Below are 17,471 nucleotides of genomic sequence, written 5' to 3'. Positions count from 1 at the left end.
CCAACACATCAATCTCGTCCTTTCTTGGTGTGATGAACATCGCCGCGTCGTCGGCATGCATCGATATGCGGCATGATGGTGCTCGTCCACGGATCTTGCTGAGAGCTCCCATTTCATTGCCAATTCGAGCAGCCTTTGCAGTGGGTCAATTGTTATGACAAAAAGCAGCGGAGATAGGGGATCGCCTTGTCGTAAGCCCCTGCCATGTTTAATTGGCTGATTGGGTACCCTGTTTAGGAGTACTCGGGCAGAAGAAGTGGATAGTATCGCTAGCGATCCAGCCACGCCAACATGTCGGGAAGCCTAGGTGTTGTAGCAACGATATCAGGTAATCCCACCTGATGGAGTCGAAAGCTTTCGCAATATCCAACTTGAGGAAGATGGTCGGTATTTTATTTCTATGGTATCATCTAGCCGTATTGTGTACCGTCATGAAGTTGTCATGAATACTCCGCTTCTTGATGAATGCACTCTGACATTTAAAGACAATAGAGTTCATGTGCAGCTGCAGCCTAATTGCCAACGCCTTGGTGATGGTTTTGATGAATGAATGGATGAGGCTTATTGGCCTGAAGTCTTGCACGGTGTCAGCTCCTTCTTTCTTCGGCAGTAGGACAATAATGGCTGTGTTGATGAGTTGGAGATTATTGCATCGTAGGGAGTAGAACGCATTTACTGCTTGCATGACGTCCTGCTTGATAATATCCCAGCACGATTTTAGCAACAGCCCCGTGTATCCATCCGATCCTGGTGCTCTATCACTCGGCATGTTATGTATGGCTTGCTTTATTTCTTCTTCGGAAAAGGTTGAGTCTAGCGAGGATAGATCGTGTTGGGTCATCCCTAGGAGGTCCCGGTTGAAATCTGCGCGGCAAGGTAGAGGTTCCTGCAGCATTGCTCTGAAGACATTTTGTATCTCATTTGATTTTTCTTCGTGTGTGCATGCCCATCCATTTCCTGTTTTTAGCTTTTGTATGAACTTTTTGCATTGCCTATGGTTGACTCGGCGGTGGAAAAAGCATGTGTTGGCATCTCCTAGCTTAAGGTTTGTTATTCTGATCGCCTGATTCTTTCTTGCACGTTCGATGACAGCTAGTCCCATGGCCCTTAATTTCAGCCGACGGCGCAGTAGCTGCTCTGCCTCTATAAGCTGTCGATGTTCTTGCGCGATGTCGAGCCGTAATATTACTTCTAGCGCCATGTGCATGTGCAGCTTCGCATCTGGAATGAGACAACTATCCACTCCCTTAATGCTACGGCTATGGTATGAAGCTTGTGGTAGAGTCTCTGGAAAGGCTCTACATGTGATGATTGCTCGTTCCACGCTTGGGTTACTGTCTTCTTGAACTCCGGAAGCAAAGTCCAAAAGTTTTCAAATTTGAATCGGTCCACCTTGATTGGAGAGCAACAGTGGGCAATGATGGGATAACAAGGTTGAGAGGGCGTGCAGGACGTGATTACTAAAAGCAAGCTCCCATTCTTCATTAGCGAAAACTCTGTCAAGCCTAGAAAGGGTAGGATTTCATTGCTCCAAGTGAATCTTCTATTTTGGAGGTTGATTTCGCGTAGGTCACAGTCGTCTAGAGCTTGTTTGAACAAGTTCATTAGCCTCAAGTTTAATCTGTTGTTGTTTTTGTCATTTGCTTTGTAGATGAGATTGAAGTCGCCTAGGACTGCCATTGAGCGCCTGCTTGCGGCTTTTGCGCTTGAACTTCTAATAGGAATTGTACCTTCCCGTTGGATCCTGTTGGGCCGTAGGCCACTGTTAGTGTAAAGTCATTTGGCATTTCTTTCATTTTAACCTTTGCTGTTATGTGGTAGTTGCCTATCACAACATCATCGATTGCGACGTGGTTGCTGTTCCACAAGAGAAGCATACCGCCCCTCGTGCCGCTGAACCCCCTGCTGGTTTGTAGGCATAGCTGTCGAGTCTATGTCCTCCTAAATATGCGGCTGTAAAATGATCTATCTCGCTTAATTTCATTTATGTAGACAGGCAATGTGGCATAGCGTGGCGGCTATTGTCTCTCTGACAGTGTCCCTCCTAGCTCTCTGGTTTAGCCCTCTCACATTCCAACACAGCAGTTCAAGATTCATATGCAATCTGGTTAAACTCCATGAACTTCTAATGCTGCTGTTTGACAGCAGCAGCGTATGCACGGCGTGGCAGTAGCTTTGGTTTGATGCCGCAACAAGATGAGCCACATGGACAGTTTGTCATAAGGAGTTTATGCAGCTCCAGGCGCACAAGCAGCGTGAGCATAGGCAGGAAGTGAACAAAAAACGTCGACGACGCAGTGTGTAGATGGCAGACAAATTTCCAAGCACACAAGCATAAACACAGGCAGCCGCACAACAAGCATAAGCACAGGCAGGCGTTGAGAAAATGTTGATGTAGCCGTATGGCACTGAACAATGCAGCATTAGGGAGATGGCAGTCAAAGCTCCAGGTGCACAACCAACATAAGCACAGGCAGGAGGTGAAAGAACAACGATGCAGAAGTAGAGTAATGAAATGTAGAGTGCTGAACGGTAGATGGCCATCAAAGTGTTCCGGCTTTAACATTACATTCCAAATGAAAGGTAGAGTGCTTGATAACAGAAGCTTGTAGCGCTTTCTTGTACTGCTAGATAACATGAAGAAAGAAACAACTCTGGGTAGATTGATAAACAGGCATCAGTTGGCCTCCTATAGAGGTTCCGCCTGGGGAGTTCCTACTTGAAGATCTTTTGCATGGATGTCATCGATGGCTTCACCTACCACCGCAGCCATCGCTTCATCAAGTGCCTCCGCCGCCGGGTCATCCAGGTTGAAAGCCGTTGTTAACGCCGCGATTATATCTTGTGGAAGGGGTCCTGAAACATGGCCAAAAATTTCTGCAGTGCAGCCTCGATGGGCTGCATCTCCTCAGTCAAAATACCAAGTTTTCGGCACAAATTTTGCTGTGCCTTTTGAATTGCCGGCATTGGTCTTCTGTTGGATAGTCGCGCACTGCGGCATACTGTGGACATGTCGAAGACGCGTCGTGGATGGCGGCTTTTGGTCCTCTCCCAGTTCAGGTGCTGGTTCTACTCCGCCCCTTGGCCCTCTCTAGGAGGTTCCTGCAACACTTGTTGTGGCGTGATGAAGAGTGCCTTGACGATGGTGTTGCCGCTGAGGGTGCCTCCTTCCTGACTCCCATGGATATTGCTGTCGGTGGAAGCTCTATCACCTGTGCCGACAACGATGCTAGCCACGTCGTCAGTGCCGTTGGCTAGAACCTGAGCTGCTCCAAGAGGATCAGAGCAGCACTGATGGATCCGTGAGTTGTGGCCGTTGGCCAAAATCAGTGAGACTGGGAGGCTATCTAGTTCCTGGGGTTGCTGCACTGCCTGCACCTGAAAGTTCTGGCTGTTGTTGATAACATGAATCAGGTCCCCATCGTTGCCGTGTTCAAGCCCCGCCGTGCCCTGGACTTCATGGTTGGTGCTGGGCTGCATCTGTGCATGATGGATACAATCAGAGTAAGGTTGGTGAGGCGAGGAGTTACTAGCATAGCCAAGAGACTGATTCTGGACAGGAATACGATTCCTGGGCATGTGCATGCAGTTGAACCTGTAGTTGCTGCAGAGCCGCGTCCACCTCTTGGACAGTGACCTCCCTGTTGCCGGCGTCCTGAATGTCGTCCAGAATGCACGCGAACGCATTTGCAACCTTGACCATCGTCGGGTCGTTGTTGGCTTCGTTGATGTTGCGCTCCTCGGACAAGGCTTCATCTCCTCATGGGGTAAGCTAATCCTGTTTGCTAGTGCCACCGCCTTGCTGTCGTAGTCGAGGAAGATGTTGGTCAGGTCCACTCCCTCATTCCTGCACAAGTAATTTCTGGCTGCCTCCTTCAGAGTGGAGGCGCGGTTAGAAAATAGAAACTATAGCTCAATTGCTGTCTTGTCACGGAGAGGGCGGAGGGACGGAGGCTACGACGGCTTGTAATTTGTGGCCTTGGCGTTGCCATCGCTGTTGCCGTAGTTGGTGGAGTCGTGGTGTTGGCGCCGGTCGTTGTTGATGGTGTCATCATATTGTCATCCCCCGCTCTGTCACGGAATTGACATGGATGGACTGGAATCAAGGATCGGAGAAGGGAAGAGATAGCGATTCGGCTGAATCCCAGAGAAGGATTGCAGCGAAGGTTTCTTCAGAGAGGTAAAGGGTTTAGAGTTTAGCGATGTACATCATGTCTGCCCTCCCTCTCGCTCTCCTAGGTACATAAGCTCAGCTTACATGGGCCAAGCTCAGCATTACACACGTTTACAGATTCAGCTTCTTGGTGGGCTTCTTGGACCTCTTTCCGCAGCCCAGTTCCTCCTTGTCTTTCTCTGTTGATTCATAAGGTTCATCAGTCCTCTGGCTCGTGACATCCCCCCCTCCATAAGCAATGACTTGTCCCCAAGTTAGGGTATCAGGAAACTTGTCATGCATGATAGAGAGATCTTCCCATGTGGCCAATGCTTTGGACAGTCCCTTCCATTTGACGAGCACCCGAACTGTGACCTTGTCACCTTGACGCACCAGCCGTCGCTCTAGAAATTCTTCAGGGAACATACTAGAATTGTTATCAGATGAGCAAGCATCAGGAATGTCAATACTTACTTGTGTATCTTGTGGAATAGCCTTCTTCAACATAGAGACATGTATCACAGGATGAATCCTGCTCCCAGCCGGTAACTGCAACTTGTAAGCTACTGCTCCAATCTTGTCAACAATTAAATAAGGTCCAAAATACTTGTAGGCCAGTTTCTGATTGGGTTTGTGAGCAACCGACATCTGAATGTATGGCTGTAGCTTGAGAAACACCCAATCACCCACCTGAAAACTCCTCTCTGACCTGCTTTTATCAGCTTGATGTTTCATGCGTTGTTGAGCGCGCTGTAACTGTTGTTGGATCAGTTGTCATCAGAGCCCTTTGAGACAACCATTCCTCCAGATTGGATGTTGTAGAAATGGTGACTGCCCTTATCCCCAATTGGCATGGCTCATGACCATACAACACAAAGAATGGTGTTTTACCTAATGCTGAATGGTAGGATGTGTTGTACCAAAGTTCTGCTAAGGGAAGCCATTGATGCCATTTGTGAGGACAAGAATGGATGAAACACCTTAAATAAGTTTCCAGGCATTGATTGAGTTGTTCAGTCTGACCGTCTGTTTGTAGATGGTAGGAAGAGCTCATGTTCAATGTTGTGTCACTTGAGGAGAACAATTCTTGCCAAAATGAGCTTGTGAATATTTTATCCCTGTTAGAAATAATGACATTGGGCATACCATGCAACTTGTAGACATGTGATTAGAACAACTAGGCCACTTGTGGGGCAGTGAAAGGGTGTGATAATGGAATAAAATGTCCATATTTGGAGAACTTGTCAATGACTACTAAAATGGTGTCATAACTCTGAGATTTGGGGAGCCCTTCAATGAAGTCTAAATTGATGATAGACCATGCTTGATCAGGTACAGGAAGTGGTTGTAATAAACCAGGTAGCTTAGTGTGTTCTACTTTAGCTTGTTGACAGACTTGGCAATGATGAATAAATGTCTCAATTTGTTTCTTCATGTTTGGCCAAGCAAACAGGGATTTGATTCTATTGTAAGTAGCAGTGATGCCAGAATGCCCACCAATCCCACTACTATGCAAAGCTGAGAGTATGGAATTTTGTACCTGGGTGTTGTTGCCCACCCAAATTCATCCCTTGTATTTGATTAAACCATCCTGCAAAGTATAGTGAGGAACCCCAGTAGGTTGAACTGTTAGTTCAGTCAGCAACTTAGTGGCCTGAGCATCTGTGAAATATCCATCCACTACTGCAGACAACCATGTGGGTTTTGCCACTGAAACTGCCATTACTTGTTCTGGATCAGGGGTGTCAGTATATTGATATGGTAGTCGAGATAAAGCATCTGCCACCTTGTTTGCTGCTCCCTGTTTATATTGTATCCTGAATTGTAAACCCAGCAATTTGACAAAAGTCTTTTGCTGCATAGGTGCGTTAAGGTGCTGCTCTTCCAAGTGGATTAAAGCCTTCTGATCTGTTCTGATGACAAATTCAGCATGTTGAAGATATTGGCGCCATTTAGCCACTGCCATTAACACAGCCAAACACTCTTTCTCATATGTCGATAGTCCCTGGTTCTTAGGCCCCAATGCTTTACTGAGAAAAGCTAAAGGATGAGAGCCTTGCATGAGGACTGCTCCAATTCCTTGAGTCGAGGCATCAGTTTCAATAATGAATTCTTGTTGAAAATCTGGTAATTTGAGGACTGGAGCAGATGTAAGAGCAGCCTTAATAGCCTCAAAGGCCTCTTGGTTAGTTGCGGTCCATTGATATGGCATGTTTTTCTTTAACAGTTCAGTCAAGCTCTTGCTCATGACGCCATAGTTCTTGATGAACTTCCTATAGTAACCAGCCAATCCAAGAAATGCCCTCAAGTCTTTGCTATTCTTGGGAGTGGGCCAATTTTGGATCACTTGAACCTTGGAAGGTTCTGTGGCCACCCCCTCTGCACTGATAATATGACCCAAATACTCCAGCTGTTGTTGGGCAAATGAACACTTACTTGGTTTTAAGAAAAACTCATGCTTTGCTATAACATCAAATACTAACTGCAAATGTTGCAAGTGTTGTTCATATGATGTGCTGTAAATCAGAATGTCATCTACAAACACCAAGACAAACTTCCTGTTGAATTCAGCAAAGATCTTATTCATAGTATCTTGAAATGTTGCTAGGGCATTTGTTAGCCCAGAGGGCATCACCCTGAATTCATAATGGCCACTATACGTCTTGAATGCAGTTTTGTGAATGTCATAGGGTGCAAACCTGATTTGATGATAGCCCGACCTCAGATCGAATTTAGAAAACCAGTTAGAGCCGCTCAACTCATCTAACAATTCATCTACCACTGGCATGGGGTATTTGTTTTTCACAGTAATAGCATTCAGCCTTCTGTAATCCACACAAAACCTCCATGTCCCATCTTTTTTCTTTACCAGTAACACAGGAGAAGAGAATGGACTAGTGCTATGTTGTATGATACCTCGCCTGAGCATATCCTTGATTTGAGCTTCCATCTCATCTTTCAACCGCGGAGCATATCTGTATGGTTTGATGTTCACCGATTGGGATCCAGGTAGCAAAGGGATAGTATGATCAATGGGCCTTGCAGGTGGTAATGTTTGTGGTTCTTGAGAAATGGCAGCATTTTTCTGAAGCAACTGCTGAATCTCCACAGGTTGTTCTGATGAAGTTTTTGGCTCCACTACTCTGCATAACTGAACCACTTGTGCTAGTTGTTTCTTTTTGAGAAGGTGTTGAAGAATCTTTGCTGAAATCATATTGCAATGCTGAACTTTGTCCTTAATGCCCCTGATAGTAACCCTTTGCTTGTTGTGAGTGAACCTCATAAGTTTCTTCTTCCAATGGACCCACATGGGACTAAATTCAGATAACCAATCCATGCCCAGAATAATGTCATAGCAGTTGATATCTAACACTCTCATGTCAGTGGTGAAAGCCTGGCCTTGAATGTACCATTCCACCTGTGGCACCATCATATTTGTTTTCAGCCTTGTGCCATCTGCTATGACGACTTGAGTTGAAGCTACTGCTTGCATAGGACAATTCAGAGCTTGTACCATCTTCTTGCTAATGAAAGTATTGGAACTGCCAGAATCAACTAAGAGTAGCACTTGTTGATTTTGGATGGTACCAATTAATCTCATTGTCTTCTTATGAGTTGTCCCCTCTTGAGTAGCCTCAGATAATTGCATCAATATCTCATCAACATCAGAAGAAGTATCAGAGGTGACTGTCTCCTGTCCTTCCTGCTCAAGCTGGAAGGCTTCCCACATTTCCTCCACAATGTGTAGAGAGACATGTTCTGGACACTTATGGTTGGGTCCAAACTTCTCCCTGCACTTGAAACATAACCCTTTAGCTCGCAACATAGCCTTCATAGAGTCAAATTTGCCTTCAAACTTCTTGGGTGGTGGCTTGTTTGTAGAAAAACCAGGATCACCAGGAGCTTCACCCAATATCCCCTTGGCTGGATTGGGAAACTTGAAGTTTTTCTTATAAGATTCCTTGACTTCCTGCTTATAATAGGACTTCTTCTTGTACATATCTCGAGCTGTCATAATCTCCTTCTGTGTGATGGCCAAAGCTAAAGCAGTATCAACATTCTTAGGTTTATGCAGTCTAATGACAGAGCTAATGTCCTCTTTTAACCCTTGCATAAATCTAGTAACAAAGAAGGTGTCATCTAAATTCCCATTATGAACCAATACTCTATGTTGGAGTTCATCAAATTTTAGATGATAAGCTTCAACAGTACTCAGTTGCTTAATATTAAGTAGTTCATCCATCAATTTTTGATACTGATCTCTACCAAATTTGTCAAAAATAGCTATCACCAATTCAGGCCATGTCTCAACTCTATGCATAGCTTCATAGGTCTGAAACCAGTAAGCAGCCCCCTTCACAAAGTGCATAGTAGCAAATCCAACCCAAGCATGATAAGGAATATGGTACATGTCAAAATACTTCTCACACCTATCTTTCCACCACTTTGGGTTATCTCCATCAAAACTAGGAAAATCAGTTTTAGGCATTTTGAAGGTGTGATTGGAATGAGTAGAATGGTATGATGCATATGGTCGGCCTATAGAGTCACCACATTCAAGTATATTGCGAGGATGGAATTGTGATTGCTCACCCTTGACCAGGGGATGCTTAGGGACAAGGGCCCTATCAGCAGACCCCTGGTAACTTTGTTCGACGCGGTGGCCGTTGGCCCGTCCCTCTTCCTCGCGCATCGGGACCTTGGGAGGTAAGAGCTGAGCACTGGGTTGCTCCAGTACCTCAACGCGCGATGTGAGCATGCCGACCACCTGGGACAGCTCGTCCACCGCGGTGTCGATGGTAGGACGCCACTTGTTGACGCCATCTATCATGTCAGGATGATGTCCAATTTCTTGCTGATGTCCTTGATCTCCGCTTCCGCCCCCGCCATCCTTGATGTTAGCGTCGGAGCTTTGTTGCCCTTCGCCAGATTGGAACAAATCACCGCCGCCGCACATTGCCAACACAGATCTGTTCACCGCTGCCACGCGCCGCCGGAACACCCAAATCCGAACACAGGACCAAGGGATCGACCTAATCTGATACCAAATGTCACAGAATTGACATGGATGGACTGGAATCAAGGATTGGAGAAGGGAAGAGATAGCGATTCGGCTGAATCCCAGAGAAGGATTGCAGCGAAGGTTTCTTCAGAGAGGTAAAAGGTTTAGAGTTTAGCGATGTACATCATGTCTGCCCTCCCTCTCTCTCTCCCAGGTACATAAGCTCAGCTTACATGGACCAAGCCCAGCATTAGACACGTTTACAGATTCAGCTTCTTGGTGGGCTTCTTGGACCTCTTTCAGTGGTCCAGTTCTTCCTTGTCTTTCTCTGTTGATTCATCAGGTTCATCAGTCCTCTGGCTCGTGACACGCTCTTGCTCCCACCGCCCCCTATCCTACTCCTGGGCAAATGCTCCCGCTCGCGGTAGGAGTCTGCTCCTGTGTGCTTGTGCGCGTCGTGGCCGCGGCGAGCGTGGTCACCACGCGCATGATGATCCTGGTCATCGTCGTCATCTTTGTGCTGGCCGCCAGATGTTCCACTTGGAGCTGTTGTGGTGTTGTTGTAGCTTCACCAGTGGCGATCGCGGTCCTCCCTGTCTTGGCACCGTTCGTCCTCCCCCGCTGTGCTGCTCGGGCCAAGTCACAGTTGGTCCGAGCGCAGGGGTGAGCGCTACCTTGCTTCGCCGGTCACCGCTCTACGTGGCGTTGTCTCCCCGTCGATGTAGCTGAGATGCTAGGGAGGTAGCCGGCACACCACGGGCGTGCACGACGTCCTGTCATCAAGGTTGACCGAGGAGAGGGTGTAGTCTTGAATCTCCTCAAGGTGTATGATGATGCAGTGCTTGACGCCACGTTGCCAATGCCTGGGTGGCATCTTGGACACCATTATTGACTCGAGCCTAGCATCCCGCGCACGGCCAGTGAACGTGAGCCACACACACTTGGGGATGGAGCTCGGATTTGCGGTCCAAGCCCACAAGTTGATGGTCTTCGTCTCCTCCGGCTGGTCGAGGTTGGTGTCGATGGCCTTAAGCGCGCATGAGTTGCTGATGATCCGCTCCGCGATGTCTGCCCTCCAGGCGTGCATAGGCACGCCATCTAGACATAGCTTGACCCTAAAGAGAAGAGCAGCGCCCTCTGCATCGTGCAGGCTCCGCAACTTGGTGAAGAAGACCTCGACGCTAGTGCCTGTAGCCTTGCCCTCTGCAACGCTTAAGTGCAATGGCTGCTGTGCTTGAACTTGATGAGAAAAGCTTCTGGAAAGTGTCGTGAAACAGTAACCTCACCGTGGTGCAGCTTGAAATCTTCTCTGATGGCCCTCTCGATGTCCCGTGGGTCCACTGGTCTCGGCTACGCACCGCGCATGTGACGTTGCCGTGGAGTCCCAGTCTTTTAGATCGGCGTTGATGTCGCCGGTGGACTGGACGAGGCAGTCCGCTTGCTCCGGCCTGGTCGCGGGGTCACCCAGCCTGGACATGGCGCTCCTACGTGCTGGCGTCGGAGGTGGAGGAGGAAGTGGAGGTGTAGCTCGTGCTGCTTGGTGTTGAACAGGAGGACGGTTGCTGTCGCAGCGCACTGGTTGTTGGCGAACAGGAGGCAAGTTGAATTTGTTGTGGCGGTTGTAGTAGCAGGTTCTTGCGCAGTGGCTGAAGCGGTGGCTGGTGAAGCAGCGGATTGGATCCCGGCAAGTCGCGGCGCGGTGGTCGGAAGCCAGGCAATTGAAGCAGCGTCCTTCTGTTCTGACCTGGAAGGCGCGCAGGCTTGCGGAGGTCTGGTGTTGCGGCCGGGTGTTGGTGTTGTGCTGTGAATGCGGGTCGCGTCCAGGCGTCGCTGGCCGGCGAACAGGCGATGAATGTGGCTCCCTCCTCCACCAGTACGGGCGCCTGACAGTCTCCCAACCATCCCGAGGTAGTGAATGCATCGTTTTTGCGCCGCGCACCAGTCAACTCAGGCTCGGCTTCACAGGCAGACGGACGACGGGTGGGTGAGGAGGAGGCGCTGTGGCGATTGGAGTTACTGCGCCGGGCGGCCTTAGTAAATATTCCTTGCGGGCCTTGAGCTTGCTGCGGATCTTGAACTTGGTGCGGCGGATCTTGGGCCTTGTTTAGTTCCCAAATTGGGAGTGACAAAGTTTGCATTTTGCCATAAATGCGCAACTGTAGCATTTCATTTGTATTTGTGAATTATTGTCCAAACATTGACTAATTAGGCTCAAAAGATTCATCTCGCAAAGTACAACAAAACTGTGCAATTAGTTTTTGATTTCGTCTACATTTAGTACTCCATACATATACCGCAAGTTTGATATGATGGGAATCTTTTTTTCATAGTGCCAAAGTTTGCATTTTGGGAACTAAACATGCCCTTGATCATCGTCTCCAAAAACAACTTGGGCGAAGGTGCGGCGGAGCGACGGAGAGGAGCCCTGCCGGGACTCCGGTGTTTCCTGCACAACGGAGCATACCTGGGAAGCATCACCGCTCCTGGATTTGGGGGGAAAGATCTGCGGGAGGTGGGGGGAGTGGATCTGCGGGTAGGGGCCCCCAGATCTCGCTGGGATTTGATTTTGGGGATTCTGACAAGCGTCAGCGTCGGCCAGGCGGTTGCAGAGGCCCTGGGCGCGGCATTGAAGCGGTGGAGCGTGGCTGGTGGATTGGGGTGGCGGAGGAGCGTCGGGTGGGGCGGGGTTGCCGTCGTCGGGAGCGAGACGCACAGAGGGGGCATGGCGTTTTTTCTTTTCAAGTTGTTGATCTGGTCCTGGAAAAAGTGAATGACATTTGGATGTCTACTCTAGGCTGCAATGTAGTAGTAGTAGATAGTAACTGAACAATGGGGATTGTACACATGAACAGAAAAGGGGCATCCTGCGTGTCAATACGCTGTCTTGTTGCCCCTGTATCTCCGGGAGCAGTGCACGAAGTGCAGCAGGTTCACCACGCTGAGGGCCGCCATCAACCAGAAGAAATAGTCCAGATGCCCCTCGTTCAGGTCGTCGGGGATCCACCCGGCCGCCCCGCCGCGCGCCGTCGCCCACGCGACGGCGCCCAGCACGGCCGAGTTCAGGTAGCTCCCGGCCGCGATCGCGATGTGCGCCAGGGAGGTGCCCAGGCTCTTCATGCCGCCGGGCGACTGGTCATAGAAGAACTCGAGCACGCCGGAGGTGGTGAACACCTCCGCGGCGCCGAGCACCGCGAAGGACGGCGCCTGCCACACGATGCTCATGGCCCCCTCGCTCGCGGCCGCCAGCCGCCTCGCCTCGACCAGCGCCGCGTACGCCATGGCGGCCACGGATAGCGCGAGGCCGACGCCGAGGCGCCGCAGCTGCGACAGGCCACGGTCGTTGCCGGTGACGCGCCGGGCCAGCGGCACCAGCGCGGCGTCGTAGATGGGGATGCCGACGATGATGCTGATGGTGTGGAAGGTGGCGAGGGAGGCCGCCGGCACGGTGAACGGGCCGACGCGGTTGTCCATGGCCATGCCCTGCTCGATGAACGTCGACGACGCCTGCGAGGTCACCGCGAAGAAGGGCACCATCGATGCCCACACGGGGAACATCCGGAGCAGCAACTTCAACTCCTCCACCTGGGGCACAGTGCAGAGCCTCCAGGGGCTGACCGTCGACGCCGCGCCTTTCTCGCCGGACGACGACGGCGCTACAATGGCAGCCTTGTCGAAGAATCTGGACAAGACATCATTCAATTTTTCAAAAGTTAAAACAAGTTCAACTTGCAAAATTTTTACGGTAATTTGGACGCACTCCAGTACCTGAACTGGCAGGTATGGGCAGTCTTGCGATTCGTCTCATTTGGCGAAGACATCTCATGCAGAGCTGAGCTGTCCTCAGGCAGCGTCAAACTGTAATTCCTCACCGCTGCAACAACCACCTGCAAGACTCTCGTGAGAGGACTCCCTTCCAGCTTCTTGTACCTGTACACCTTCCTGCCGGCAACAAACACAGCGAGTCCGAGCACGGTGAGCGCCATCGGGATCGCGAACCCGACCCCCCACCCAACGTTGTCCTGCACCCAGACAAGCACGGTCGACGACAGCAGGGAGCCCAGGTTGATGGAGAAGAAGAACCAGTTGAAGAACGAGCCCTTGTTCACCCGCTCCGCCGGGTCGGCGCCGTCGAACTGGTCGGCGCCAAGGGCCGAGGTGCAGGGCTTGATGCCACCGGACCCGACAGCGATGAGATAGAGCCCAACGTACACCGCAGCACGATGAATGCTGGTGCTGTTGAAGGATGAATCCAGGAGCAGTGGAAGCCATGCTGAAACGGTGAGGGCGATCATCCCCTGACAGAACGAATTTATTCAGAGTTGCAGATGGAGCATCACAATAAAAATTGGCAAGTTACTACGACTTAGCTTGTTGCAACTTACAACGGCCTGGATCGAGATGAAAATCACCACTGTCCAGTATCTTCCCCAGTATGTGTCGGCCAGGAAAGCTCCGATAAGCGGCGTGAAGAAGCAGCTGCCGATCCAGGTGGACACATTCTTGGCAGCGTCGACATTGCTTTCGTGGAGCACGCTCGTGAGATAGGTCACCAAGTTCTTCTGTATCCCAGAGAAGGCCAGGCTTTCGTTGATTTCAGAACCTGATGCTCGATCAGGATTCAATAGCTAGCTAGATTATAAATTTGTATGTTGAAAGAGTAGAATATGCAAACTTTTCAGTAGTACCTAAAATCAAATAGCATGCTCTCCAATTCCCTGTACTCCGTTTCAGAGCCGGCTTTTTGTTAACATCAACTGTTCCGTCGCTAGTATATTGTGAACCCTCATCCTGGATGATAATACAAAGAGTAAAGCTGATTACGCTAATTCAAGTGTATACATTATTCTTGCCTATAGTTGCTAAAAGAATCAATTCTGTGTGTTTCCAATAGAAAGGTGTTTTTTTCTAATAGACCATAGTTCAACTATACTTTTGTTCAGAACCATAAAGTAGCAACATTTAGGCGACTACTTAACATGATTACCATATGGAAGCACGGTAATTAACAAGGCAAGAGAATTACCTGTGGAGGCAGGTAGTGAATCAATGGCGTCTCCTCATCAGCTGCTTCCATGGTAGGTCAGTACTCAGAAGGCTATAGCCTATGGGCAATGTCGATGAAGGAATCCAGAGGACGTTTAAACTTGCAACAAAAGAATCTACACATATATAATATGGTCAGTTGGTTACTCTGCTGCCGGCCTAACAGTGACATGAGAACAGGACAAGAAGATGAGTAAACACTCTATTCAAAATAATGTTTACATTGTAATTCGCTCTCTTTTTTACTTCATGATTCTTGCAGCATATGCTCTTTTTTTTTCATTTCGTCAAGACACCAGAATGCTATCGTCGCCTTGTAGATATAATAAGAATTGATCAAATGACACTTTTGCGAACATAAAATATTTTTCTTGCAAGCAACGCCATCTGGTCGGCTGAGCAATGGAGCGATGATTCCTCCCAAGTCCCAAAACAGAAATATAGCGAGAAAAGGCCGACTTTAATTATTCCTGCTTTAATTGTCTGGTAGGTAAGGCCGGCATTCACACAATCCCACCACATGAGATTGATGCGCAAATTATTCTAGCTGTCGGGTAAGAGCTCTCCCCAGTATATGCAAAGGTTCCTTTTATTTTGAATGATGCAATGGTTTCATTCCCTTTGCAATTGAGTATTCAAATCTACAGAAATTTCCAACAAAACCTGGAGTGTGTAAGGACTGTTTTGATCCACAGCCCAGCTGGAGGACACGGAGACCCTGCTGAACTAACAGCTTGAGAGAGAGAGAGAGAGAGAGAGAGAGAGAGAGAGAGAGAGAGAGAGAGAGAGAGAGAGAGTACCTGGGTTGGAACTTGAGCATGGTGGTGGGTGGAGCGGAGGAGAAGCAGAAACCTCTTCAGCAGCGCAAGAACTGAAGTGAGTGGCATTCAGTGGGAGTGGAGCCTCCAACGGAGCTACTAGTAATATACTTTTATGCCTAGATTTGTCGTCCACACCCACCAACAAACGGAGCCTATTAACAATGGCAGCGAATCTTTCTATCGCTTAATTGAGATGTACTCCTCCGCATAGAAAAAGGAAGGCGTTCTGCTCGTTTGTAAAGGATGTCGCCAAGCACTTGCATGCGTGATTTGGGATGGCTTTGCCCCTACCGCTTCGCACACCGCGTCATCCGTTTATCGCTCATTTAATCACCGCTACTAATAATAGTGCAGCCTCGCTTCATGCCGCGTCGCCGGCTCGCCTCCCTTCGTCCTCAACCGCTCGTCTATCCTGGCCTAGTCGCTTCCTCGCCAACGCTTCCTTGCAGACGCTGCGCTCGTTGCTTCCTCGCCGACGCCGTGCTCACCGCTTCGTCACTCCATGGATGCAGCGGCGGATTCTGTGACGTCGGAGGAGTTAGCGCCGGCGGACTCCATGGAGATAATGACGGAGGATGACCTCGAGCAGGAACCCACGATCGTTGTTGGCGCCATGGAGATGACTTCGGAGTCCTTCGTGCCATACTCCTTGCTGCCGGAGTCCAAGCCTTCTCTCTATGTTCACTGCGGCACGATCCACGATGACAATGACGATGAAGGCTGCCGCCTAGCTCGCCGCCCTCGCTAGCAGGTGTGCCCGTTGCAGTCTTGTTCACCGCGACTACGATCTCACAGCAAGGATAATGGATGACATGGAAAAATTTGATTAAGAGATCTATATTCCTAATATCAAGAAACTTCAAATGGATGGCTACACCATACTTGTGCCTGAGAACATTTTGAAGAAGTTGGAGGAGCATAGGAAGATGAAGAATCGAACCTAGAACCTCAAGTCTCAGGAGTTGCTGCACTAACCAATCAAGCTGCGTGAGGTTGTTATCTATGAAGGATCTACAACCGTATTTAATAGGGGTAGACAGGAAAAACTCTACCCCAATTAATCACTCCTTGGTATACTTAATGCTGTCCTAAACGATTTTCTTTAGTATGGAGGGAGTATGCATTTAAAAAACCAAAATGAACGGAGGAAGTAGAAAATAGTGAAAGTGGATTGATATGATGAGGGCGGAGTCAAGTCAATAATTATATGGAAAAGGCTTTTTTAGATGAAATATATCTTTATATCTGTATGATCATGTGGGATATTGACTTGCTGATGTACCACGTTGGATTTCCTTCCTGCGTGATCTATGATTTTGAACAATTATGATAAACAAGTTATTGGCAAGAAAAGTTATTTTCTATGTCCTCGTGTACTCTTGTCATCATGTGGTAAAACAAGAGAATACAAGTTCTCAGCACTACTAGCTGCAAGAGAGTGTAGCAAGTAAATAGCATCCAGCAAACCAAGCTACATGGGCCATGGCTCTTATCTTTCACTTAGACGGTCCCAAAATAAGTGCCTCGTGGTGCAATTGTGAAAATTATGCAAGCATCATGTGTTAGTTAACAACTAGCCAGGGACTTGAAAAGATGGAAGTCGAAAATTAACCATGAAAAATGTTGTAGTTTTAGATATGTACGCATGCACTTAATTATTCTCTATAAAAGACCGTGCCTAATGCATCCTTAGTGCAGGAATTCCACGAGAACTTTGAAAGGTTTTCACAGGACCGTCGTTTCGTTTCCCGTATCATTAAGAAAACCGAATAATTCCTCGTTAAAGCATCTGCAGCAATCCCTATTTCCCAATCCAAATATTATATTAGAAGAGTCGATCCCTTTATATTTCTCTTTTCCCAATAATTAGGGGGCGTTTGGATGTCAGGGGCTAAACTTTAGCCCTGTCACATCACACGTTCAGATGCTAATTAGGAGGACTAAATATGAGCTAATTAAAAAACTAATAGCAGAACCCATAGGCTAAATCGCGAGACGAATCTATTAAGCCTAATTAATCCATCATTAGCGAATGGTTACTGTAGCACCACATTGTCAAATCATGGACTAATTAGGCTTAATAGATTCGTCTCGCGATTTAGCCTAGGGGTTGTGCAATTAGTTTTGTAATTAGACTATGTTTAATACTCCTAATTAGTGTCCAAACATCCGATGTGACAGGGGCTAAAATTTAGCCCCTCCCTGCCAAACACCCCCTTACTGGTTTGTAACTAATGATCTACCCAACTCACCCTAAATAGAGGGGGAGTTGTGACTCTACCAAGAGAACTGGAAAAACAACTCCCCTAATAACCTTTAAAGAGATATTAGGGTATTACTGTGAGCTAGTTGTTGAAAAATATTTATTAGAAAATCGTTGGATATACTCTTAGGTAACCTGAAGACCTACGAAGTGTACCCTTAAAACATTTTGCACATGGAACTCTGCATT

The 17,471-nt window shown here is 48.3% G+C and overlaps 3 protein-coding genes across 3 annotated transcripts; all 3 read right to left on the bottom strand.

The window, feature by feature from the left end:
- Positions 1–2,528: 2,528 nt before the first annotated feature.
- On the bottom strand, positions 2,529–3,721 carry LOC111257173. The gene is made up of 2 exons (XM_022826248.1): positions 3,596–3,721; positions 2,529–3,480 (listed from the first exon to the last, which is right to left on the bottom strand). Exons 1-2 carry the CDS (start codon positions 3,701–3,703, stop codon positions 3,070–3,072), a joined length of 519 nt encoding a protein of 172 aa, XP_022681983.1. The 5' UTR covers positions 3,704–3,721; the 3' UTR covers positions 2,529–3,069.
- Positions 3,722–5,717: 1,996 nt separating this feature from the next.
- Positions 5,718–9,110, bottom strand: LOC101768429. The gene has a single exon (XM_004971825.1). The coding sequence runs from the start codon at positions 9,108–9,110 to the stop codon at positions 5,718–5,720; it is 3,393 nt and encodes a 1,130-aa protein (XP_004971882.1).
- Positions 9,111–11,480: 2,370 nt separating this feature from the next.
- LOC101779752 (protein NRT1/ PTR FAMILY 8.3) lies at positions 11,481–15,268 on the bottom strand. Its single transcript, XM_004968807.3, has 6 exons — positions 14,999–15,268; positions 14,179–14,314; positions 13,841–13,943; positions 13,538–13,755; positions 12,921–13,450; positions 11,481–12,834 (listed from the first exon to the last, which is right to left on the bottom strand). The coding sequence occupies exons 2-6, from the start codon at positions 14,227–14,229 to the stop codon at positions 12,027–12,029; spliced, it is 1,710 nt and encodes a 569-aa protein (XP_004968864.1). The 5' UTR covers positions 14,230–14,314; positions 14,999–15,268; the 3' UTR covers positions 11,481–12,026.
- Positions 15,269–17,471: the final 2,203 nt, after the last annotated feature.

Source organism: Setaria italica, chromosome V (genome assembly GCF_000263155.2).
Source record: "Setaria italica strain Yugu1 chromosome V, Setaria_italica_v2.0, whole genome shotgun sequence".
In the NCBI taxonomy this organism is placed as follows: Eukaryota; Viridiplantae; Streptophyta; class Magnoliopsida; order Poales; family Poaceae; genus Setaria; species Setaria italica.
The sequence above is the reverse complement of the archived record's forward strand: the minus strand, read 5'-3'. Positions and strand labels throughout refer to the sequence as shown.

Bases quoted from the DNA above. Each gene is read 5' to 3' on its own strand.
- LOC111257173 (XM_022826248.1), bottom strand. From the start codon at position 3,703: ATGGTCAAGGTTGCAAATGCGTTCGCGTGCATTCTGGACGACATTCAG. The intron at 3,481-3,595 runs GTTCAACTGCAT...CATCATGCACAG, and splicing joins CGGCTCTGCAGCAACTACAG to ATGCAGCCCAGCACCAACCA.
- LOC101768429 (XM_004971825.1), bottom strand. From the start codon at position 9,110: ATGTGCGGCGGCGGTGATTTGTTCCAATCTGGCGAAGGGCAACAAAGC.
- LOC101779752 (XM_004968807.3), bottom strand. From the start codon at position 14,229: ATGGAAGCAGCTGATGAGGAGACGCCATTGATTCACTACCTGCCTCCA. The intron at 13,944-14,178 runs GTAATTCTCTTG...ATTATCATCCAG, and splicing joins TTCACTACCTGCCTCCACAG to GATGAGGGTTCACAATATAC. The intron at 12,835-12,920 runs GTACTGGAGTGC...TGTCTTGTCCAG, and splicing joins GCCCATACCTGCCAGTTCAG to ATTCTTCGACAAGGCTGCCA.